This window comes from Peromyscus leucopus, chromosome 6, assembly GCF_004664715.2.
Source record: "Peromyscus leucopus breed LL Stock chromosome 6, UCI_PerLeu_2.1, whole genome shotgun sequence".
In the NCBI taxonomy this organism is placed as follows: domain Eukaryota; kingdom Metazoa; phylum Chordata; class Mammalia; order Rodentia; family Cricetidae; genus Peromyscus; species Peromyscus leucopus.
In genome coordinates, this window is record NC_051068.1 from 31916644 (window position 1) to 31942560 (window position 25917).

At 44.0% G+C, this 25917-nt stretch overlaps 1 protein-coding gene across 1 annotated transcript in view; it reads left to right on the forward strand.

Moving 5' to 3' along the window:
• Foxo1 (forkhead box O1) overlaps positions 1-15641 on the forward strand; it is an 89297-nt gene extending 73656 nt beyond the window's left edge. The window contains 2 exon segments of the mRNA XM_028873346.2: positions 10565-11910; positions 12482-15641. Of these exon segments, the coding sequence (XP_028729179.1) occupies positions 10565-11896 (1332 nt within the window). The 3' untranslated portion in view covers positions 11897-11910; positions 12482-15641.
• Positions 15642-25917: the final 10276 nt, after the last annotated feature.

A 25917-nucleotide genomic window follows, 5' to 3' on the forward strand; every position in this document is an offset into this window, starting at 1 on the left:
TTCTCTATCAGCTTGGCCAAAAAAACAAAAACAAAAACAAAACAAAACAAACCCACAAACAAACACCACCAACAAAAACCCATTACATTACAAAGAATGTACAATTCTGCATTCTACTTGTTTGCTTTTCTTGTAGTGACTATTATAGTATCAGGGTTCCAAAGCAAGAAGGAAAAAAATAAATAGGTGTTAGCAGTTGAGCAGTTCTTAGGAAGTAAGCTGTGTATCTAAAGCATTAATTCCTCCGCAGACTGCCAGACAACTCTGGACAGGACATTCTATGAATGAAGGCTTGTTTCAGTCTGTCAGAGCTTCAGCAGTTTACCTCTGAATTTATATCCATCGGGTTTTTAGTAACTTTGCAAATAATTTGGAGCACACACCTCTGACATACACGCAAGCAGCATAAATGAGCTATCACTACAACACTGATAGAGTTTACTTTAGTCTTTGAAACTTTTAAAATCCCTTGAAATTGATCTCAACATCTACTCTGCACTTTTATGCCCAATTAAAGTTCTTTATTGGAAGGAAATAAGTCCTAATGTGCTACATGGTCTAGATTTTTATTTTGTTTTTTGTTTTTTAATTCTTGTAGCCAAATAGATAAAGTACTTAATTACATTTTAATGCTGTGTGTTTATAGAACCATTTTAGATTTGGGGAAAAAATGGTATGGCCTGTAAAATAGACAAAGATTTTCATTAGGAAACAGCAGAATCACTTTAGCGGCAAATGAGATTCCTCTTAATACTCTCCTGTGGTGGGGCCCTGTGTGTTTAAAACACCTATTTGCCAAGAGCAGCAAAAAGGGTTTGTATTGTGAGCAGTCAGTTAAATGAAGTTTGGGGGGGCTAGAGAGATTGCTCAGCGGTTAGGAGCGCTCGCTGCTCTGGCAGATGACCTGTGTTTCATTCCAGCACCCACATGGTATTTCAACACCCATCAGTCCCGGGATCCACCACACTCTTCCAGCCTCTATGGGTACCAGGCACAGACATACTACGCAGATATACATGCAGGCAAAACAGCCATATACATAAAAATTTTAGTAGAAGTTTTGGAAAGGATGACTCCTTAGGTTACCAGCATAGGGGAGTTATGGTTAACTGCTGTGTACTTAGCAATATTTGGCCTCTGTGGCTCCCTGACTGAGGTTGAAAGGCTCTGGGGACACCTGCACCATACAAGGAAGTGGAATTAATTCCAGGAAAGCAAGCTTCCTTTGGAAACACTTGTAGATCCCTTGAAAATACTAACAATGGTAGATTAGGGGAGAGCAGATTTTAGCTATGTCTACCACTAGGACCTTATTAACTAGGGTGACACTTTATACAGTTGGCCTTGTTGGATTTTGTGGCGTTTAAGCCAGAGCCTGAGCCTATAGAGTATCACGTAGTTTGTGCTCTGGTCTCTGGTTGACAGAGGTCAGAGGTGGTCAGTGGGAGGGGAAGATGTGTCTAAAAGAGCTGCTTATTTCAGCCTCACCTCAATTTTGAGACTTGTCTTTTAGGGGCATTTCTTTTCTTTTTCTCTTAAATCTCTGAGTGTGGTATCTCATCACGGCATGCTTGTGGCCGGCAAGTTTGGATGCTGGCCCTTGCCTTCGCCTTTTTTGAGACAGGATCTCTTTCCCTCTGTGTTTTGCTGCACATGGCCAGGGTAGTGGACCCACAAGCCTCTGGGCGATTCTCCTGTCTCTGTTCCTAACTTCCATAGGAGCTCTGGGTGTGCAGATGCCCGCGCTGCTGTGTCTAGGTGTGTGGGGGTTCTGGGGACTCAAACCCGGGTGCTCAGGCTATACATTGAGCTCTCTACCCACCGACTCCTCTCCCCACCGAGTAGTTCAGTGCTGGGAGTGTACAGAGCACGTCCCATGACTTCATCTTCACATTGTGAACATTGCAAGTTTCCTTTTTCACACAACTAATTCTGTCTAATAAGAGGCTGTCCTGTGGGACACAGTTAAGTTTTACGGTAAAGGTGGAACACCACTTATTAAAAATTACGACCTCCCAAGAAGCGAAAACTTGTCAGAATTAATATTATTTAGCACATTTTTTTTAAAATCCCATCCTGGAGCACTTTTTCTTAAATACTAAATGAGATTTTAGTATGACTGGATCTGTTGACTAAAGAGCTGGTAAACCATGGACTTCTTTATTTCCTGTTTCAGAGCTTTGTTCTCCCTGCTTTTTAAGGTTGTGGCCCCTCCACTTTCCATCTTTGTTACTCCTGCTCCCCAAATACGTCTGTCTTGCAATTCTTTATATGTTCTTGAACGCTCCGGCCCTTCGTGCTTGTTTTGTTTGTTCATGGAGTGAAATGGTCAGGGTTTTAGGACAAATGTCGTGTTCTTTGCCGTGTCTCACACAGCTTGGGTCCCAGAACCTTGGCTGGGGCAACGAGGGAATGAAGAAAGGGCGGACACGCTCGCGCGCACACACGTGTGCACACACACACACACACACACACACACACACACACACACACAGTGAAGCTGGGATTGGGTGGGGTTCGCTCCTTCTGCCACTACCAGGCCCTCTGGCACTTGAGCCTGTTGATAGATACAGCACGAGGGGGGGGGGTGTGGCTAGTCTGGGTAGGAGGTCTCTGTGGAAGAGCAGTCTCGGGCTGTACCACTTCCCCAACTCCCCAAGAGCAGGACATCGCAGTTGCTCATCTCTGCTCACACTGATCAATGTTAGTTCGTAAACACTCACGTGCAGACTTCCAAGAAAAGCTTTGCTATTTCTTGTCTGCCTAGCCCATACTGGTAATGGCTGTGCCCATGCCGAAATAGACATGTGCTCAGGGGTTCACTAATGCAGGGCTTCCTCTGCTCTCTACAATCCCCCGCCCCCTTTCCTATTTCTTAAATGTTCAGGATGAATCTTCCCACTTAGTCAAGGGTGGGTTCAGTGCTCCACACTAGGCGATAAAGATGGTAAGGAGGAAGGAACGTAACAGCTACTATGTGCCAACAAAAACAAAAGGAATGTTTTGCAGGTTAGAGGGATTAAAAAGCTCATCAAGGATTGTTTTTGTAATATTAAGAGAAATAATCTGATTATAAGCCTTTTGTATTTTTTAGGAAGTGTCGATATAATTGGATCATATCTTTGTTATCATTATTGAATCTAGTCAACCAGATGGACCCAAATCAGTTTATAGTTATATCTGTTTTTATATGAAGTCACTTTTGTCACATATGTATTAGTAATCCATGTGATGTATTAAATGATACCTAAATTGCAGGGCTATAGCCCACCCTGAATATTGAATGGAGCCCATTGAAACTCCAGGTGATTAGAGCAGTACCCCTCAAAGCAAAGGGAGTCATTAATATAAATATGTGTGGAAGAATGTGACCATGGTGCTGGGTTAAAAGGCTGTGTTCTGAGGATGTAAGGCCAATAAGCCTTTTCCATGACTGGACTATCTCTATGGATATGATTCCAGACATCTCAGAAATAGAACTGCTAAGTTGTCTCCCAGTCCCAGGTCTCTTCATACTGAAATCAGGCTCTTCACCGCCCCAGTGGCAGGTCCACACCTTCGGGGAAGCTAAAAGCATACCTTTTCTCCCACATTAGCATGGGTTGGTTGGCTCAAGCCATTTTCTGTCACATCTTTCCTTTAGACCTTAGGTTGTACTCTCCTGTTTCTGGTGAGCAGTGCTGTTCTTCAGCAGTGAGGCCATCTTCTATACAATTTAAATTTTGTAGTGTAAATGAGGCCTTGTCTATAGAATTGGTAGGGATAGAGAATTCTTCTAGAGAAAGGCTTTGCCTACCCTTCCTCTTAAGCATGGCCCATATGGACTTGGCCAGTTTCCAGTGGGCCAGTTGGTTTTGGAGTCCTCAGCAGGCCGTCCCCATTTCAGAATCCCATTCACCCAGGACTCCACTCCTGCAGGGTTTACTCCACTCCGTTCTCTACAGACCTCTGCAGGAGACAGTTTTAAGAAGCCACAAGTTGCTGTCTACAGTTGTCGTACCCCTAGAGTAATCTTAATGATCAGTATTTGAGAAAAAGCATACTTTTCATAGTTGCTATCTCAGATAGGATCTTTCATTTGTCAACTAGCATGTCTTCCTTTTCCTGGAACAATCTTGTTGACGATGTTCTGATATAGGCTGCCAAAGACACCAAAAACTATGCTAAACACTCCCAGAATTAAATCTACAATCTTTGTAAGGGAGAGAACAACACAGGATTGCAGTTCAGCTGTGAGGACATGGAAACAAGCCTGAGGAAGCCTGTTAAACAGGAAGTTTGTGATGAATGACTTAATCAAGTTGGAACCATTCATGAGGGCTTCAAAATTCCTGTTTATATATTCCTTTACTTCCTATAACAAAGTAGCCAGCTTATTTCCCTCACTCTGTGTAGAGTGATATTCTGAGCCCTTCCATGCATACTAACCCACTCGGCGATAAGTAGTCCTCTGATAGCCATGGCTATGGACAGATGTTAAGAGCCAACATTCACTAAGACCACTGACTGACTCTGGGTTGCCCAGTGCAGACTAATTCCAGGGCCAGCACCGTTGGTTCTACCTCATCAAGCATCTCTAAAATGTAGGAGGCTTCCCATGATACCAATGAGTCCCCTCACCTACATGACAGCAGAATCTCCCACATCCTTTGCTCGGTGAAAGTAGTTTTTCTTACTCTGGAATGATTTGAGTAAGCTAAAGCAGTGTAGAGGAAAATGTGATTCCACAGCAGTCTGGTCATCTACAGTTATATGTTGGATGGCCTGAAAAAGAGGGTCATTGTTTGAGGTGTAGACCAGATGACTTGCTTTTAACTATGGTAGTACTTTTAGAACCAAGAGTCTCTAACAGCTTTGAGATCACCAGAGAAGTGCCAAGACTTCAGACAGTTAATTGTGTAAGGGGTGTTCAAGTGGGGAAAATGAAATCATGTTTATGGAAAGGCATGGATTTACTGTCCATAGCAAATCTTGAGTTACAACATGTTTTTGAGCCAAATTATGTGCACACTGTTGACAATTCATATCTCTAGACATGCACACATATACACAAACTGTTAGGTAAATGTCACACGATTTCTTTCTCATTTACAACCACACTGGACTATTTTTAGTTTCATTAGTAGCTCAAATGGGAGCTCTGTTGAATAGTGATTTTTGCTCCTTTAAGTCTTGAGTTGTTGTCACTTGGTCGTGTGGAAGAGATGGTGTAAGAGAGCAAGCAGGAAGAGGGGATCGAGACTTGCTGGCTGTCTGTAACAGTTGTGAACAATAAGAAAGTTTGGAAATTAAGTACAGTGTTTAGAAAAATCTAGTTTGTCTAGCGTTTTTAGAAAGAATTTACAGAATTTCTACAAGTGGGAGCTTTTTGGTCGTATGTCCTCATCGCAGAACATGAGGTCCTTTGTGTTGGTTCCCTGCCCCATGCAGTCAGGTGGCAGTTCTCAGCAGCTGAGGGTCCCCATAGTCTCTTTATCTTTGCATAGGCTTTCCCTAGGACAATGCACGCCTGAAACTCGCACTACAGCTGCTGCTATGGTCTCTCATGAAGGAGAGCCCATGGGAAGCAAGTCAGGGTGTATAAATTTGTCAACCGTTAAGGCAGATGTGGGTTTCATAAAGTAGTAAATGGAATTCTTTCTACTCCCTCATGGTATATTCACATAGCTTCAGTGCCTTGGTTTGACTCTTGATACAACTGAAGACAGGTATCACCCTGCAGCAGTGTCGAAGGTAGTCACAAAGCATTGCTTTGAGTTCTGTCTAATGGGGGAGGGTGTCTGCCTTGGGTTCCCTGTTTCTAAAGTAGGGCTGGTAAAAATCTGTCTCTGTGTAGTCCTCCCTATAGGGTTGTTCCAAGCGTGGAATGAGATGGGCCACAGCAGTAAACTATAAAGGAGGAGCTATGCACAAGTACCAAGGCCAGCATTCATGAGCAAGATGCAGTCAACGGAAATTGCTGCCTGATGGTTACTCCTGGTTGAAAATGAAGACCAAGGGTGTGCTTATAATAGAAAAGTAGAAATGAGACATGTAAAAAGACCCTTCACACAGGCTGAGAAACAAGTTCAAGTATGGCTCAGGTCAGACCCCAGGGTCCTGGGAGCCAGGGGTCTAGATGAAGAGAAGCAGCACCAGATCCACCAATAGTGACAGGGGCTGAAACTAGTAAGCAGAGGGCAGGACAGTTTTTCAACACAGACCTTGGGGGTGAGAGCACAGAGTCTATGTTTGACTGGCTTATGGCTAGTTCTCACCTCTGATTTTTTTTGGAGATTCAGCATTCCTAGAAATCTACTATAATGGATGAGTGGTTTCAGTGTTTTGTTTTGTTTTTTAAAAATCACACACCCTTAGCCAGGCGGTGGTGGCGCACGCCTTTAATCCCAGCACTCGGGAGGCAGAGCCAGGCGGATCTCTGTGAGTTCCAGGCCAGCCTGGGCTACCAAGTGAGTCCCAGGAAAGGTGCAAAGTTACACAGAGAAACCCTGTCTCGAAAAAAAAAAAAAAAAAACACCCTTTTTGATAGGACATCAGGTTATTTATGCAGTTCATATATATTGTGTGCATTCTGTAGCACACTGTTAGACATGGATTTTTAAATGAGATTTAAAACTTCAAAGTAAATTCAACTTTTAAATAATTTACTTCCGCACTTCAGTGACTGCCTGATGCTTGCCTTAGACTGGGAGGATAAAAGCATCTTGGTTGGTGAGGACAAGGTACAGAATGACCTTGTCCTGTGTGTCCGGGGTTTTCCCCCTTCCACGAAGTGCCTAGCTTTTTCCACCCTAGGAGAGTACAGTGAATCTCAGTCACAACAGTCTCAGTGGAGATGCTCTGGCCAGCAAGTACTGTAGAAACTGACTGTAGTATTTGAATTCAGTCCTGAGACGATGCATGTGCTGAAAAACCATCAACCTGCCTCAACACCAGTTGCTGTTTCCAGTAAATAATATATAAATGCCTTGTATTAGTGGGAACAGTGGAGGGCCATTGTGTGTGTGTGTGTGTGTGTGTGTGTGTGTGTGTGTGTGTGTGTGTGTGTTATAAACAAGTGCAAAACATATTATTCTAAAGATGCTGTTATCCTAGTAGTGTTAACCTCGTTTGTATTGGTAGAGGCAAGCATCTTTACATGTACTACCTTGTTTAATATGTTGACATTGAGCTGAGGGGAAGTTGACTGCTCCTAGACATTCTGTGAGGCCATCTACTGAGTTGTCAAGTGACTACCTACTTGTTCCCTTCCTTTCACAAACTCTGGAGGGAAGGCTGTGTCTTCATTCTTCCTCCATCCGTTTGTGCCTCTAGCATCCTGTACCATGAGCAGTCACAATTTAGGACATGAGTGGACACCTAAGAATATACAGGGAAGGTGTGTTTGTGGGGTGTCTGTCAACAAAGGTTTATTGAATTCACCTTCTGTGTAGAACATCGATGAGATTCGAAATTTAGTTTAATCTTCTTGTGGTTAAGGAACTTGGAATCTGGTCTGTGTAGGGTGTAGGGTGTAGACTAGCCTTGTGACGAGCAGGGCAGCTTGAAGTCCACCAGGCTTCTGTGGACCTTCCGTGCAGGGCTTGTTGTGTCAGGTTTCCTTGGCATGTCCTCTGCTGCTTGCAGTGCTCAGCCATGCAGGTAGCCTCAGGAATGTGGCTGAGCCTTGACTGGCAGACTGCAGGCCAGGATGGCTAGTCCAGAGGAGATGGCCGGCCTTAGCCATCTAATGGTGTCGTACAGAAACAGGGTTCGGGTGAGTGTGCAATCCTTGTTCTCACCGTCTCTGCCCTCACATAATGCTACTTGGAAGAGAATGTTGAGAGCATACTATCTCAGAGCTCGAACGTTGCAGGCAGAATCGGACACAGCATGGATTATAGCACCTCCCCAAACCCTGCCCCCCTTAATGTCCCATTGGTTGCATGAAAAACAGGAATTTATGTAATAAGCCCTGCATAGCAAACTTTCCTGTTGGGGGTGGGGGCAGTAATTGTTGGCAAAGTTAGTATACAGCTCTATTGCTCAGAGTGACCTGAAATGTCCTCAGAAAAATATGTAGTGTGATATTTTGATAAGTAAAGGATTGCTATGGCAAAAACAAAAACAAAATAAATAAGTCCAAGCAGTCAGTAGATACTAACCCTGAAGTTAAGTCAAGTGTTTTTAAACGTTTTTGAAGATTCCATTACTATTCTGTCTTCTTCAGTCCTGTTGAAAGTGCCCCTCCCCTGTGTCCTTGCCAGGGTCTGGCAGACTCTTCCTGGGCATTATAGAGCTGTACCCCCTCCCCTTGTTAGCTGCAGGCAGTCAGGAAGCTGATCTCTGGCAAGATCTCCTCCCCCAGACTCCCCTTTGTTATTAACTAAATGTGACAGGACAGGAGTCAAGCTTCCTCTCTTCCAGAAGTTTCATCAGAGTTTATCTGTGTGTCTATTGTGTTCAGAGAACGAAATTGTCATGATGGAATATTGTGCAAATGCCCAGACTTCCAACATGGAGACGGCCAACACTGGAACTCAGGGTGATGGGGTGGGGGAGAGGATGACAGGGAGATAGAGACAGCAAGGTTTGAAAATCTGGGGGTGAGATACACCATTGAAAGATTAACTCTTTTGGAGATGTTTGGAGTTCAAGACCTGTCCCCTCATAATAGGCCTTGAGTTGTGATAGATCATAAGTAGGAGTATAGAACAGAGTCTTGGAGACAGAGACAGACTAACGCTGCCACATACCTGCCTGGCACCCAACCAGAAAGCTCCTGTTGGGCCATGTCTGATCCGCCCTTGCCATGCACCCTGGCAAAAGAACTTGACACATAGCTGTTGTGTTGCAATCCTTGGGTGGAATGTGGTGCAGAATGCATTTTGAAATGTGGGTTTCTGTGCTCTCTTGGCCCTCTCTCTGACTTTTGTCTTTAGAAAGGGAGATTACCACTACTCGCCTTTTGTTTCCCATCTCTTGTTGAGAAAAGACATGAGTGTGTCAGGGTCATGTGGAAGTCTGACCCTGTATTGTTCTGCTCTGGTACAATGGTTGGCACATGAGTGCCTTTATTCCCTGTCAACAGCATGAGGATGTGGGCATTGTGGCTGCCTCCTCGGGTGACCACAAATCTAGCTAGAGTCTTGTTGTGGTCCAAGAGGGGCCGCAGACTATTTGGGCAGCTAAGCCTGGCACTCAGTTAGCAGAAAAGGCCAGAAAATTGAGGAGCCATGTGCATAGCTCTGCTCTGAGGATTGTGAGATACCCAGAATACATTCCTGGATTTGGGATTAGGTCTCTCAGGGTCCGGTCGGGCTGCCAAATGAATAGGTAGCAACCGTGCTGGGGCAGAAAGCGTAAGACAAGGTACTCCTGGGGCCAAGTGTTTTCTCTTCCCAAATAGGCTCTCCCAAACTCCAAAGTCACACCGGGCCGTCCTTGTCTTCATCAGAGCACTGACCCGTTCTCCCCTGCATTTGCAGTTTGCACATGCTCGCCATTTGTGTGTGTTTTCCTGTCCTGTCTACACCCCCACTGAATAGGAGCATCACTCAGGGTGCCTTCTTACCCTGCTTCCTTTCACAGTGTCTCTCTGGACAGAGTGTGCCCTCTTTTATAGACTTAGAGAAGTTCTTGAATTTAAATGTTTCATTTTATGGCAAGTTAACTTTCTCAAGAGAATAACTGTTTTCATATTTGCCTGATGCAATGACTCTCAAGATATAAAGGTATGAATTTAGGTCTTAATTATTTGTGTTTTATTTTTTCTTTTTTGGAATGGGTCTTGCTAGGTAGCTTATACTGGCCTTATACTCACAATCCTGCCTTTTCCTCTCAAGTGCTGAGATTAGAAGTGGATGCTGAATGTCTGTTTGGGATTTTGGTTCCTGAGTAGGGCAAAATCCTACTTTATCTCCTTATTCTGTGATCCTTTGGGCCCAATAATACAGAATGTCTCACTTTGTGATGTTTATTTTACCTGGGGAAAAAAATGGGAAAGGGCTTTGTTTTTGAGGCAAGTTGAAAACTGTATAATAGAAAATTCAGTTGTGCTTACTTATTAGAGACATAAGTGCTGGGTTTTTTTTTTTGTTGTTGTTGTTGTTTTTTAAAGAAAAATGATATTTTTTCCTACCTCAATTTCGAGACAGGGTTTCTCTGTGTAGCTTTGCACCTTTCCTGGGACTCACTTGGTAGCCCAGGCTGGCCTGGAACTCACAGAGATCCGCCTGGCTCTGCCTCCCGAGTGCTGGGATTAAAGGCGTGCGCCACCGCCGCCCAGCGAGAACTTTTATACTGAGTTTATTGCTACTGTTCAGAGCCTGTTGCATAATCCTAGCCTGGTGCCTTGAGTTGGATGCTCAGAACCCAAGTAAAGGTGGACGGTGAGAAGAGACTGCAGAGTCATCTTCTGACCTCCACATACGTGCTCTGGCATAAATACCGTGGTATATTTGCCCTCCTCACAGATAACTGTTAGGCTGTTCAGATTCAAAACTGTATCTGTATGATCCTTGTTTAACAGTAAGTTTTCCAAGTGGCAAGTACTGTGTTTCTAACATACTGTTTTGCTTTACAGAATTCAATTCGCCATAACCTGTCCCTTCACAGTAAGTTTATTCGAGTACAGAATGAAGGAACTGGAAAAAGTTCTTGGTGGATGCTCAACCCAGAGGGAGGCAAAAGTGGAAAATCCCCTCGGAGAAGAGCTGCATCCATGGACAACAACAGTAAATTTGCTAAGAGCCGGGGACGAGCTGCCAAGAAGAAAGCATCCCTCCAGTCTGGGCAGGAGGGTCCCGGGGACAGCCCTGGGTCTCAGTTTTCTAAATGGCCTGCAAGTCCTGGGTCCCACAGCAACGACGACTTTGATAACTGGAGTACATTTCGTCCTCGAACCAGCTCAAATGCTAGTACGATCAGTGGGAGACTCTCTCCCATCATGACAGAACAGGATGACCTGGGAGATGGGGATGTGCATTCTCTGGTATATCCGCCTTCTGCTGCAAAGATGGCTTCCACTCTGCCCAGTCTGTCTGAGATCAGCAATCCTGAAAACATGGAAAACCTTTTGGATAATCTCAATCTTCTCTCATCCCCAACATCTTTAACTGTATCAACCCAGTCTTCGCCTGGCAGCATGATGCAGCAGACACCTTGCTATTCGTTTGCACCGCCAAACACCAGTCTGAATTCACCCAGTCCAAACTACTCAAAGTATACATATGGCCAATCCAGCATGAGCCCCTTGCCCCAGATGCCTATGCAGACACTTCAGGACAGCAAATCCAGTTATGGAGGATTGAACCAGTATAACTGTGCCCCAGGACTCTTGAAAGAGTTGCTGACTTCTGACTCTCCTCCCCACAATGACATCATGTCACCAGTTGATCCTGGAGTGGCCCAACCCAGGATCCTGGGCCAGAGTGTAATGATGGGCCCTAATTCAGTCATGCCAGCCTATGGAAGCCAGGCATCTCATAACAAAATGATGAACCCCAGTTCCCACACCCATCCTGGACATTCACAGCAAACGTCTTCAGTCAATGGACGCAACCTGCCCCATGGGGTGAATGCCATGCCTCACACATCTACCATGAACCGTATGACCCCTGTGAAGACGTCTTTACAAGTGCCTCTGCCCCATGCCATGCAGATGAGTGCCCTGGGCGGCTACTCGTCTGTGAACAGCTGCAATGGCTATGGGAGGGTGGGTGTCCTCCACCAGGAGAAGCTCCCAAGTGACTTGGATGGAGTGCTTATTGAGCACTTGGACTGTGACATGGAATCTATCATTCGGAATGACCTCATGGATGGAGATACCTTGGATTTTAACTTTGATAATGTGTTACCCAACCAAAGCTTTTCACACAGTGTCAAGACTACAACACACAGCTGGGTGTCGGGCTAAGAGTTAGTGTGCAGGTAAGTCCATTCACTCTGGTATCAAAAGGCCTTTGAAAAGGGGACACAGTAGTACCATGTGTCTTCCCAGGTTAGACCTTTTTAAAAAGAATTGAAGACAGAGTCTTACATAACCTGGCATCTCCCCCGCACCTGGGTTATGTGGTGCCGGGATCTAACCAGGACAGCTCTCCTGCAGAGCTACCCCCCAGGATCACGTTAGGCTTTTTTCTAATGTCTCCTAATTGTGCTTTGCAGAATTGTACTGTTCACTGCCGCCGACCCCAGCTTACCAGTTTTCTTTTTGAGGCTAAGCTAGAGTGCAGATTCCTTTAACAGCTTATAAGATTGCCTTTTCACTGTTGGATGGCTACATCCTTTCTACCACTTCTTGAATAAATGAACACATTTGTTACAAATCAGATGCCAAAGGTCCCCCACTTTGAGGAAAATGAGGAATTTTCCATTTAACAATTTTGGAGCTGTTTGAGAAGGCTGTAACTGCCCCTACCCCAAGGGTGCCTGTCACTCTAGTTGGTTAAATACAATTGAATTGAATCTGACTGTACTTCATGTGTGTGTTTCCCCCCAGGCTGCATTTAAAGCACTGCAGAGTGTCTGACAGCAGGAGCTGAGAGAAGCAGTCCAAAGATGCCCTTCACCCCTCCTTTCAGTTTTCTTGATTTAAAAAACAAAAAAAAAAAAATCCTTTTTTCCTCCTTTCATCAGACTTGGCAGCAGAAAGCCTTTCCTGTGCAGGATGTTTGCCCAGCGTTTGCAGGTTATGTGCTCCTGTAGATAAGGACTGTGCCATTGGGAATCATTACAATGAAGTGCCAAACTCACTACACCGTGTAATTGCAGAAAAGACTTTCAGATCCTGGCGTGCTTTCAAGTTTGTATATATGCAGTAGACACAGAATTGTATTTGTGTGTGTGTGTTTTTTAATATCTACTTGGTCCAAGGAAAGTTTATACTCTTTTGTAATACTGTGATGGTCTCATGTCTTGATAAACTTTGCTTTGTACTACCTGTGTGTTCTGCTAAAGTGATGAATCACGAACTAAGATCTCCATTCTGCTCCTCTGCTGAATGACGTTGAACGATGTTAAACCTGTTCATCTTGCCACAGGATTCATATGAGAACCAAGTAGCCTGTGATCAATCTGCTGAATAAATGGACTTGTCAAACTTTGGGGCAGAATAAGATTAAGTGCCAGCTTTGTACAGGTCTTTTCTATTATTTTTGTTGTTGTTTATTTTGTTATTTGCAAATTTGTACAAACACCTTAAAATGGTTCTAATTTCCAGATAAATGACTTTTGATGTTACTGTTAGGACTTGATCATTTTGGAGTAGATATTGAACTGTAATGTTTTCTTAAAACTAGAGTCTACTTTGTTACATTGTCTGCTTGTAAATTTGTGGAATCAGAGGTATTTGGGGGCAGCATTCGTAATTTTCATTTTGTATTTCTAACTGGATTAGTACTAATTTTATACGTGCTTAACTGGTTTGTACACTTTGGGACGCTACCTGATGATGTTTCTGACTAATCTTAAATCATTGTAATTAAATTAGTACTTGCATACCCAACGTTTCTGGCCCCGTTTGGGCAGGAAAGTGATGTATATTTACAGACACTTTGTGTTTTGTATGTAGAAAAATTCAATATGTTTTTATGTGTGTATTTTAAAGAAATTTCACTTGCTTTTATTACCCCGTGAATTGTGTGCAGCATAGCATCAAGTCTTGAGATGGATGCCCTGTGTCAATGTTCTTACAGCTCCTCCAGGAAGGCCCTTCCAAACAGATGCCCTGTGTCACGTTGTCACAGTTCCTGAGTGGAGGCCACAGCAGACTGATGCCCTGTTCCTGTGGGGAGGCCTCCTGTCTGTAGGTCAGGAAAGGAGAACTTCATCTAGAATGATGTTCTTTTTGTCTAACTGGGGTTTTCCTCATACTCTGAGCTCTTCATTTTTGTCCAGGTTGGAGGTGGTTTTATGGCTGTGTCCTGAAGAACCATGTTATTTCTCAGTCTCCATCCCTGTTCTCTTTGGCTCTAAACAGTGTACATCTTAAGGAGGAAATTTGAAAACAGGACTTCAGTTATTCATGGAGTGCTTTGCATTCTTAACTACAGATAGTGACTACCACATGGAATAGAACTAGTTAACAATTGAGACAATAAACTTGAAAACCAACCAGCCATAAGTGTACATTTATTTTGAAATATTTAGCTTAAGAATTTGAGAGGTTTTTTGGCCTTGAGCAGCCTAACTTGTATCTCAGACATTCAATTTTAATACATTCTAGTTACCTGTAACTGACAGACCAGGATAATTGGTTTTGCCTCCATTCTATCCATCAACATTTCCAAGTCCTGTTGAATGCCCGAAGCTACCACAATTTGAGGAATATGTGTACAGTAGCATCCCTCTTTGCCTTCTTGAGAACACAGCCCAAATCAGATTTACTGTTAGTATGTTACTCATCTCTCCTCTTGCTTAGTGCTTTCTTTGTGCACATTAGCAAGATTTCACAGCTGACCAGCTTTGTCATAAGCTTCTTGCTGTGACTTTGGTTTTGGTTTGGTTTTGCTACTGCTCCTCTGATCATCCTCTTTGAGCACTCCAAAACAGGGCTCACTCATTTTAGAAATCTGAGTTCCTCCAGGCAGAGCCTTACTGGTGTCAAAGAACTCGGGTCTCACTTTGCTGTTTCATGAACCATTTCCTCACCGTTGAAGAAAGAAAGAGCCTCTGCATTTAATCATTCAACACGGAGGCAACTACAGCCATAATCAGTGGTAGATTTGCAGGATGGCGCTGAGTGACTTGGAGGTGTTTCTTCCTCCTGAAGCTGTATAAATCTCAAACCCCAGTTTCCTTAGTGTTAAGATCATAACGTGAATCATGGGTAGTTGTCAGGGGTACAGTGAAGTCCAGGAAAGGCTTCTTGTCTCTTTTAAAAATAAATATCATGTGGCCTCTGGGAGTCCTTTTCTGTAAGAATGTTCACTTCCCTAGAGTACCTGGTATATTATTGTACATGATTGCTTTGTGAAATGATTTCACCTATGCAGCCTTGGTTGATTTATTTCCTTTGGTTTGTACTGTTATTCAAAGCATATTGTATTATAGAGCTATTTGGATATTTTAAATATAAAGATGTATTGTTTCCATAATGTAGATGTATGGAATATATTTAGGTGATAGATGTATGACATGGAAAGTTCTGTTTCAACAAACTGACTGAGTCTAAGTTAATTAGCAAATATTATCCCGTTGACCAGTATAACCTGGAACATAACAATAAGGGATAAAGACACTTAAAGACGAAATAGTTCCCCAAAAATGTACAATTTGAACTTGTTCAGCTGCTGAATATATAGCTCCTTCCCCCCTAAAAACCTTGAAGTTCTTGGTTACAGCTCTTAAAAGTTAACTAATTTTAAGTGAAAATTGTCTCTGTGGTTTCAGCTGGGGAGTGATCATTCAGTGTAGTGTGCATTGTGGTTTATGCAAACAACACAGCCTGGCACTGTGGCCAGTGATAGCCTTGTAAGTCCCATCAGGATAGAGTCACACCCTCCCACACACTTTACCACCTAGTTGAGTAACAGTGCAGATTCCATGTTCCTGTTCCGATACTATCTGAGAAGTGCCTGATGATGATGATGTACTTACAGATACAAGAACAATCTTACTATAACTGTATAAAGCCATAAATGTACATAAATTACCTTTCAGTGGCTTGGTGTGTTTCTTTCCTTAGTGTTTAAAGGAAGCGCTTGATCAAGAAAGTTTTTATATAGCTACCAAAGCACTTGAGTTAGACCTTGTCAACCCCGGTGTTAATGGTTTATTCAAATCTGACATTTCCTTTGGAGGAAAGAGGAAACCATCCCCAAAGGACCAAAACATGGCCCTCGATGGGAAGAAGTGCAATATAAAATTAACCAACAATCTAGAGCAGTGTTTCTCAACCTGTGGGTCATGACCCTTTGGGGATCGAATGACCCTTTCACAGGGCTTGCATATCAGATATTTACATTACGATTCATAATAGTAGCAAAATTAGTTATGAAGTAGCAACGAAAATAATTTTACAGTTAGGGTCGCTATATTAAAGAGCTGCAGAAGGTTGGCATAAGCCTTTAATGCCAGCACTTGGGAGGCAGAGGCATGTGCATCTCTGTGAGTTCGAGACTAGCCTTATCTACATGGAATGTGCCAGGACTGAAAAAACAATCTAGAGATTTTTTAGTCTTGGAATGCTTAGATCCTCATTTTAGGCCAGTCATTATAGCATGTGAAACCTTATTTTAAACAGACTGAAGACAAGTTAGGAGGGATGATCCTCTGAGTGTACATCTTCCCCAAAGAGGAGGATCTCAATGGTTGCAGAGCAGAGGTTTCTATGTATTTGCTCTTTGAAAAAAAAAATCGCCTGAGAAATGGATTAAGTTCCAGTTAACATAGTTAAGACTATATTTTCAAATGAGCTCTGCTTGTGTTCTGCTCGCTACCAGAAAAGCAAATGAATGAGTTAAAGTAACAAAGAAATGGGGAATTGTTGAGTTTTATGTTTAGACAGCAAAAGGTCAGCTTGGGGTTCCCCCCACCTCTCTCAACAGAACCTTTTCTTTTAAAATGTGGTACCTGAAAGCCCAGTATGTAGAAGTGAAAACCAAACAACGAACTGTATCTAACCTGGGGCTCATGCACACATGAGTTTTGAAAGCTTTTGATCTGGACCAAAGGTAGGCCTCCTTGATTGGTCTCGACAAAGGGAACTCGGAAACTTGCCAGCTCCATGTAACGTTGAAGATCAGTCCCTACCTAAGTAGACATTTCTTGCTAAGTGGCAAGAGACAGCAGGTCCTGCTGTGGGTGGAGAGGACTGTGGAGTCTGTCTGTACTTGTGTGCCTAGGGTTGCTTCTTGACCTGGGGACTAGCCACCCTACGGAACTGTCTTGGCTGCAGTTTCTCCGTAGCTGAAATGACCTGTACTGGCAGAACTAGTTAATCTCAAAGTAGTTGATAAGGTTGGGTTAGATGGGGCTGAGCCAAGATCTGTACTGAGTACAAATCTCCGAAGTACGCATCCTCACATACACACTAACCCTTAGGTCATCTGACAGTGCTCAGTACAGGCCTTACAGCTACACTCTGATGTAGGGTTGCATACACTTAAGTCATAATGCAAGTGTAAAAAATACTGCAACCTCTACTCAAATTGTCCCCCGTCCCCCCCCATAATCAAGTAAAGACAACCTAGACAAAAGAAAAGGGGCTTTAGCGATAATGTGTAGACATGGGCTTAGGGATGTTTCCAAGTTTAAAAACAAGGGAAGGGCGAGGGGAGTACATAGGAAACCAGACATTAAAGCAGCGTGACACAACTGGAGCCCCATGATCTTTAACCCACAGTGTTGGGTGTCTAGAAGTTAGGAATTTGGGGAGGTGGAGTCTGTAGACCATGTAGCGTTTGAGCCAGCTGACTGCTGAGATTACAGGTGTGTGCCCTTACACACCTCATAGACTTTGAATAAATCAGCGGAGGGTGTGCTGGTGCCTAAGGAACTGAGAAGGCATTCAAACTGCCCTCAAATATTCTTCATGAACTCATACCAATGACAGTTTAGGGCCCTTAACATGCTTACAGTGTTTACAAACTCCAGAAATGAAAGTCTTGAGTGTATTGGTAGCCACCAACTAAAGGAATAGACTTACAGCCTCCAGGAAGAAAGAAGGCAACCTTGCAACAGACTAGTTCCCTCTGGTATTGGAGAGGCTTTGTTGTATAGCACAGGCTAGCTTAGAAGCCACGATTCTCCTGCTTCAGCCTCCTGGGTGTTCGGGTTGCAGACAAGCCCTACTGTAACAGCACCTACCCTTTATCATTTCCATGAATTCCTGTCTCTAGACAGCAGCTTCCAGAATTCTCTCAAAGTGTATAATGTTACAGAAATGTTGCCGAAATAAACTGACAAGATTTTAGCTCGGCAGTTTGAAGAGAGTTCCCTTCATCCTGGCAAGGGAGGCGTGGTGGGTAAGAAGTAGAAGAGGAGCATCTGATCCTGCTGGCATTCCCTCCCCGTACTTATGCCGGACCCCCAGCCCGTTCAGAGCAGTCCTCTTCCGGTCACTCCTAATGGCTCACAGGCGTAGCCTGAGAGGCATGTTTCACTGATGTTAGCTGATTCTAAGTGTGCAGCTGCTCTTCCATACTGAGGACAGAACTCCATCCAGGCACCGTGCATGTCAGGCAAGAAGAGCTCAACCACTGACTTACACTCACAGCCAATCCTAAGTGATTTGAAATTCAATCACATTGAAGGAGATGAACCATCAGTATGTAAATAGATGCCATGTTGGGCTCTTAGAGTTGCTGGAGTTTCTATATTCTTGGGGTTCATTTACTGAAATTTCTGCCTGAAGGAGAGGACTTTAGATGAGCCAACCGTTTCGAGTATGTTTCTTACTAGACAATTTTAAACTAGAGTTTTCTAACTGATAAAATGAGACAGGGTCTATTTGCACTTCAGTACTTTAATTCAGATATGCCAGAGACACCCGTTACTCTGGAAACACTTGGGGCATCTACATTAAAAAAAATGTGGTGCTTGGATAGCAACTTCCTGCCAATGGATATGTGACCTGCCTCAGGTTTGATGTGAGGATTAACAAGGCTGACGTAATGTCTTCCAGAGACTTCCTGTGTCAGGGAGAAAGACTGAATACTATTTGGCTTTCCCTTAGGTCATGGTAGACTTGGAGGATTTGTTTACTTAGTGGGCCCTTGGGTGGTCTGCATCTCCCCACGTTATAAGTAGCAAAGCTGACTGGTTTGTTGGTTCATTTCCAGTGTTTTCTGTTTTCATTTGCTGCCTCCATCTTGAGCAAGGGATTGTGTAAACAGTTTGCCAGACCCATACTTCAGGACAAATTAATAGAATTATGCTGTCTTGGGGACTCTAGAAGTACCAGTTATGAACTATAAACCTATTACATCCCAATTATGAAGTAGTGGTATTTGCTACCCCAAAAGTTCCTCACTGTGGGCCTGTACTAGACACTTGGGGCCACTTTGGCTTCCTCTATGTTGCCCTTGCTCCAGTCTAGAGTAGACTTGGGATCTCTGTCCCTATGTGACCTCTCCCAGTAGTTCTTCCACAGTAGAGAACCAGGAGACAAGAAAAGAAAGCTGGTGTTAGGGTCGCTGTGGGCAATGGGAATTTTGCATGTTGATTTTAAATATATTATCAACAATGCAGTTGTATGTACTTACTATTAAATCACCTGTGATGTCAGCTGAGGAGGACTGAGGTGAGTTTGGGGCCAGCCAGCCTAGGCTACAATGTGGCCCTGCCTCTGGCCACAACAAAAACCAATGAAGTCATTTTGCAAAACTCAATTGGCTTGATGGACTTGACATTGAAGAGTATTGGTTATTTACATGTTATTTCATGTCTTTTGTGTTGGCATGATAATAAGCACACAGATGTGGGCATGACTGGTTCTATGGAGTAGGTCATTAAGCCTTTACCAGCACACCACTGACTAGGGAGTATGAAGATATTGGGGGACCAGTGCTTTGGGTGGCACAGATTGGGAGCCTGGAAATGAGCTGAGAACCAGAGGGAGGATGTAGAGCATGGTTGAGGCCACAGTGAGATGTTGAGATGCAGAGCTCCACTGCACATCCGCAGGTCAGAGAACGCTAAGGCTTCAAGATTGGATGTCATTGGCCAGTTAGATATCAAAACCAACCAAAGGGTGGAGAGGGCCCTTTCCGTGTACCAGACAGAGCCTTCGGTTGGAAGAGAAACCAGTGTGAAAGTGCAAGTGAGTGACTGCCTGGGAAGGGTAATGGTGCAGGAGGGTAGCTGGCTGATACAAGCATCAGGCGTCTTCACTGTGAAGGTGGGAGAGGAAGTCTTTGGAATTGGAATATGCAGGATGCCGGTTCTATTAAGAATGATTGTCTATAACAGGGTTACATGACTGCTTGCTGGAGTCACTGTGCTAATTAATAACAGTTAATCCCTGCCCCCATCACAGTGTCCTGAGCTCAGCAAGATCTCCCCTCCAGAATTGAAAATGGCCAAACATTCTGGTTTGCCCCAAACAAGCTATTGTCTTATATGTTCATCATAAAAAAACAAACAAATCACTTGTATCAACTGCTTCCTAGAACCTCCACAAACAATGGTGTGCAAAGAGACTCCATGGGATGAAAAGACCTACTAAGACACTGCTGTGGATCAGGGGGTTATTTGTAAGGAGTGTTAAGACTGGTATCTCAGCCTAGGCTATGGTTTAAACATTTGTGTGCCCTTTCTAAGTACGAGTTTGAATCCTTGCCCTCACTGTCACCACAGTAGAAGGTGAAGCTTTAAGAGGTGTTTAGATCATGGTGATGTGACAGAACCCTCACAAATGGGATTTAGTTTGATTTGTGAAACCTCCAGAGTTACGGCGAGAAAGCAATCTGTGAGCTAATAAACCGGCCTTTGCCAGACAAAGGATCTGCTTGACCTTCACCCTGGACTTCTCGGTCTTCAAAACTGTCCAGATTTTACCTTTTTGTTTGTTTGTTGTTTTGAGACAGGATTTCTCTGTGTGGCCCTGGCTGTCCTGAAACTCTGTAGACCAGGCTAGCCTCAACTCAGAGATTGGAATGCCTCTGCCTCCCAAGTGCTGGGATTAAAGACATACACCACCAGCACCCGGTGCAAATTTGTGTCTTTTTAAATCATGTTTGTATGTGTTCATGCATTGGTTCCCTCCTCCTACCACCTGGGTCCTAGGAATCAAACTCTGGCTGTCAAGCTGGCAGCAAGTATCCTCACCCTCTGAGCCTTCTTGGCAGTCCCAAATTTGTATTTCTTTATAAGCCATCCAGCCTGTAGCATTATATTACAGCAGCCCAGGTAGACTGGACATTATACCAAGGTGCTTTGCCAACTTTCCTCTGCATTTGCCTCCACCATATGCATGTATCCCAGCTAGTCCCTCTGATGCTTCCATTCTTCCTGTGTGCCAGAAGGTCTCTCTCTGGAGTGCTTTCACCTCCCTCCCCTAGCTTGTCCTTAAAAGGTACCAAAGCCCTCAGAGTAGCTAAACAGGTGAGCTGAATGAGTGTAGGACCCCTTTTTCCAAACAAGCCTGTAACTATTTAAGCCCTGGGATATTGCGACAAGCCTTCAGAGGTGGTCCCAAGGCATCCCACCGAGACCTCAGGGCCAGGCCTAACGGACTAGGTCACACCCTGGCTCCCAGTGAATCTGTAGCAACTGCCAATGCACTTGACACAGCCAAAGACATTCCTCTTTGGTGAGCCAGTCTACGTCTGCCAACATTACAATAAATTAAAGACAGAACAAGAAACCAGAACTATTTTGACAAGTCTGGAGCAGCAATTCACTTCATTCCACCAAGGAAAGTGCAAATGGAAAGAAGGGGCCAACCAAAGATGTCATGGCTAGACGGGATCTTGCCCATCTTCCAGCTAGCCGCCTCCTTTGCGTTAGCATCAAGGACAACTGACCTTCTGTTTGCCCCCATCTCTAAAGCTGCTGTTAGCAATGTCCGGGCAGTGAGGGCCAGTTCATGTGCGTCCTCTCAGGGTTCGTTTCTCCAGAAACAACCAAGTTGTACTGTCCCTGGCCCAGTCACATCCTCCGAGTTAAAAAGAGGCAGGTGGCTACCTTTATTAATTTTATAATATAATTGTTTTCCACATTCCCCCTGAGAAAGACGGAAACACTACTGATTGGTAGCTTTAGTTTTTTTGTTTTTTTTTTTCTTTAACTCATTTCTTTTGAGTAAGATGTGTGTATGTGTGTGAGTGTGTGCCAGAGATGCATCATCTATCCCTAATGCTGCATCTCCATCTGCTGAGTCATCTCGCTGGTCCCATTCAGAATGCTTGCCTGGTGGTGTGGTTTCTGTACCTCTCTCCAACCAATTGAGAGTAGAAAAAGGGGGAGATTTTATGTTCTGATATTTTTTTAAATATCCTGAGACATGTGGAATTTCAAATGTTTTTAGTATTTTTGAAATGAAATATCTGGGGTGAAGTAATTAAGTCTCCTTCATGAGGTTTTGCCTTCTTTACAATCTCCCCACACCCACAATGCAGCAATTGTGAAGTTATGATGAAACATACCCTGGATAGAAAATTTGATTCATTCTTATAAATGTATCTTAAGACCTCAGAAGTTCTGAGAGATTTGTGGGTTACACTTTAAATCAATATTATCTTGAAGTTTCTAGTGCCTTCTGACTCCTTCCTGAAGGGGCGATTCTTCAGTAACATATTCTATTAAAAGCATAGATATGGTTTTCAAAACCCTGGATGGAGCCGGCTAGAAGCCCTCCAGCTGTCCAGAATCTCATATGACTGTCAAGTGCTTTGGGGAGGAAAACAACCACCTAAGCAGTTGTCCTTGGCTTTTATAAGGCAATCCCATGATTAAAAACTAGATGGCTAGCAATAATTCTGTTATCACTCGGCCACTGGCAGGGATAGAGTGAGAGAAGAGAGGAAAACTGCTTTCTTGGAACCCTCAGCCACACCAGTCTCAAGCCTTCCTGGGGCAGATGACTCCCTTTGTCGTTTGTGACTAACTATAAAAAGACTGGAATGTTTCCAGCCTGTTGAGTCTGTTGTGTAATACTTTCAAAGTCTCTTCTTTTATTTGGTTCTACAGTTTCTCCAAATCTACCCATCTTCCTGCTTTGGGATCTGAGCGTTGGGCAACTAGTAAGAACTTCATGAATAAAACTTCAGTCTGCTAGGGACCGTGGTACCTTTGAGGAGGAGAATTTTTAATGCTCTTTGATAGCAAAAGAGTTCCCATCCTCCCGGGGTCCCGAAGGTGCTGTTCTGAATTCCACTGGTAAGCACTTGGAGCTAAAGCTCTTGATTCTCCTCAGGTGTTGAGATGGGCAGAGAGCTGCAGCTTGCTCAGGGAGGTCCGCCATCTTTGTAGATATCAGGGAAGGAATTCCACAAAAATGAAATATGTGTAAGCAAGGCTGGCCATTGGCCAGCAAAACAAACCTAAACATTGGAATTAGATTTTTTTTTTTCTCAGAAAGATACGCTGATTTTTTTTTTTTTTTTTCTAGTGCAGTTCCAGGATTTGAGGAAAAACTGTAATTGTAAAAAGCAAATGGGAGCTGGGCAGTGGTGGCACGTGTTTTAATCTTAGCACTCGGGAGGCAGAGGCAGGTGGATCTCTGTGTTCGAGGCCAGCCTGGTCTACAGAGTGAGTTCCAGGATGGGCACCAAAACTACACAGAGGAAACCCTGTCTCAAAAAAAAAAAAAAAAAAAAAAAAAAAAAGAAAAGAAAAGAAAAGACAGAGAGAGAGAGAGCCAATTCCACAGACTTGATCTCCACGTGCACAGGTACCTACACACATACATCATAGACACCCACAATACCAATGAATACAAAATTTTAAGTGAATGGATTACTAGGAAAAGCCTTTTCTTCCAAAGACTTTCTGATTTGAGTGGCAATTCCCATTTGTAATACCTCCTATTAAAGGAAACCCGGTTTTTCTACGGGTCCTCCTCATCTTCCCTCTGAAATGAAAAGGTTAGTTCAGACTCGATTTCCCTGAACCACAGACAGTAAAACCCTGTCCCTGGGGCCCTGAAGGTGACTTACAAGGGACCGTGAGGAGCCTGAAAATGACACAAGATGACTCACAAGGCATGGGAGGAGTCAGAGACCTGCAAACCCCAGGCAGGGTACTGTTCCTAGACTGTGGAGTCACACTAGTGATGGGAACGTGATGGGACAGATACCTCCATCGTATACCAGATGATTTCTGTGAACCCTGGAGCTTCTGGTCCAGGCAGAAATTCTGTAACTAATGTGTTCTATCGTCCCAGCCGTTTATCCATCCATCCTTCCATTCCTTCAGCAGTTAAGTTGACTTACCCAGTGCCTGTGCTGCATACCAGGTCAGCAGCCACACACAGATCCTCTGCTCACTAAACCAGGTAGATGCATTCTGTATCCTTGGAGAGCTGTGGTCCTCCGCTTCTCTTTGGATATGTGGTCCAGTTTAGAGAAAAATATTAGAAAGTAGTCAGTTAAAACAGACTGCTTGAACCAGGTGTGGTGGGGGCACATACTTGTAATCCCTGCACTCAGGAGGGAGACCAGAGAGGGAAGGTGGAGTTTATGGCCAGCCTGGAGTACATCGATCCTTGTCTTAAAAAAAAAAAAAAAAAAGGAGAAAAAGCCAGTTGGATTGAGTAAATACTGGGTTCTGACCTGGGTGGTGGACAGCTTGGCCTCCAGCTTGTTAGGGGCTTCCCTAGCCAGGCAGGCCTGGCGGAGTGCCAGCTCTGGATGACGTCAACAACACAGATAACACTGGCGCAGCATGAAAGCAGTCTGAGCTGAGAGCGGACCTGGGAAGGGCCCCTCCGAGCCAGGCGGCTCCGTGGCTGAGCTAAACACAGCCAAATCTGAGGACAGTAGCAGGCCGGAACAGGAAGGTTTGTTTCCCATCAGAAATGAAGCCAGCGCCACCCGCTCCTCTCAGGAACAAGGCTGCTCACAGAGGCAGGTCTTTCAGGGAACCTAGCCGGGAGGAGCTTTGCAAACGGCCGGGGTGGAGCCAATGACGGAATCCCCTCCCTACCCCAGCCCAGTAGGAGCTGTCCCAGTGACCCTTCATCTGGGTGTCGTGGCAAGCTGAGCACTACTGACACTAGGGAGCATTCTCAGTCACTGGAAATTGCCTGTTTTTTTTTCTATTTGGTTTGTAAAGTGTGTCCCAAAGTAGGATATAAATCGATCTTCCTTTAAAGTCAGAACCATATCCAGTACAACCTGATCTCTCTCTCTCTCTCTCTCTCTCTCTCTCTCTCTCTCTCTCTCCTCTCTCTCTCTCTCTCTCTCTCTCTCTCTCTCTCTCTCTCTCTCTCTCTCTCTCTCTCTCAATGAGGACGGAACCCAGGACCTTGCCCTTGCTAGGCAAGCGCCCTACCACTGAGTTAAATCCCCAACCCCCTCATCTTTTCTCATGACTCAGGGTCATCGTTAGGAACATACGTGACTGAGCACTTGGTGTGCGCCATGCCCCGGGAGCTGCTGAAGGGGACATCTTGTTGGACTCCTCTGTCCTTTCCTCCTTCCCTTCTGCTGCCTCCCCCTTCTCCTTTCCTACCTCTTCTTTTTGCCTCCTCACTCCTTCCTTCCTCTCACCTCTCATTCTCATGGGAAAACTGCAGAACGGTACATAGTCATTTATTTCACTGTGAGGTTTATTATGGAAAACTTCACACACAAACAAAAATAAAGAGAATAAAAATACAGTGGGAGGTTAGGGGTACGGCTCAGTGGTAGAGCATTTGCTTACAGTCTAGAGGCCCTGGGTTCAATCCCCAAGGCTTCGGGCTCTGTCTCTTTGTCTCTCTCCCACACACACAAAGTATAATGTAAACTCATCACAAAGGTTGAGTAATGACTAGCTTGTAGCTAAACTTGGTTTCTCTCTATTCACATTTAGCACTAGATTATTTTGAAGAAAATATCATGTAATTTCCCCTCTAAGTACATACTCAAATGCGTGAAGTATTCTATAATATATAATGATTCAAGTGCTTCCGAGTGCTAGAGTATGTTTACACATAAATTGCATACGATCAAATCTTCAAAACTTAAATATAACATTGAGTCATTCGAACAACTGAAAATTAAGTTACGTAATATTTTCCTTGGCCATTCTCTATGTCCCTGCTGTGTCCTCACACAGCCTTTGGGACCTGACCTGACTGGGGCGATCAAGGGAATGATGAAACAAAGAAAAAGCAGATACCTGTGGACACTAGACAGAAAAGCTGGAGTCAGGTGACTTGAGCTTTCTAATGGACAAATCTCAGCACCACGGAAGCTCAGCACGTTGTATAGTATAGTGTAGTGTAGTATTTTATGTTTATACGTATTGAACAAGGAGGCAAGGTTATTGCATACAGCTGAACAAGGA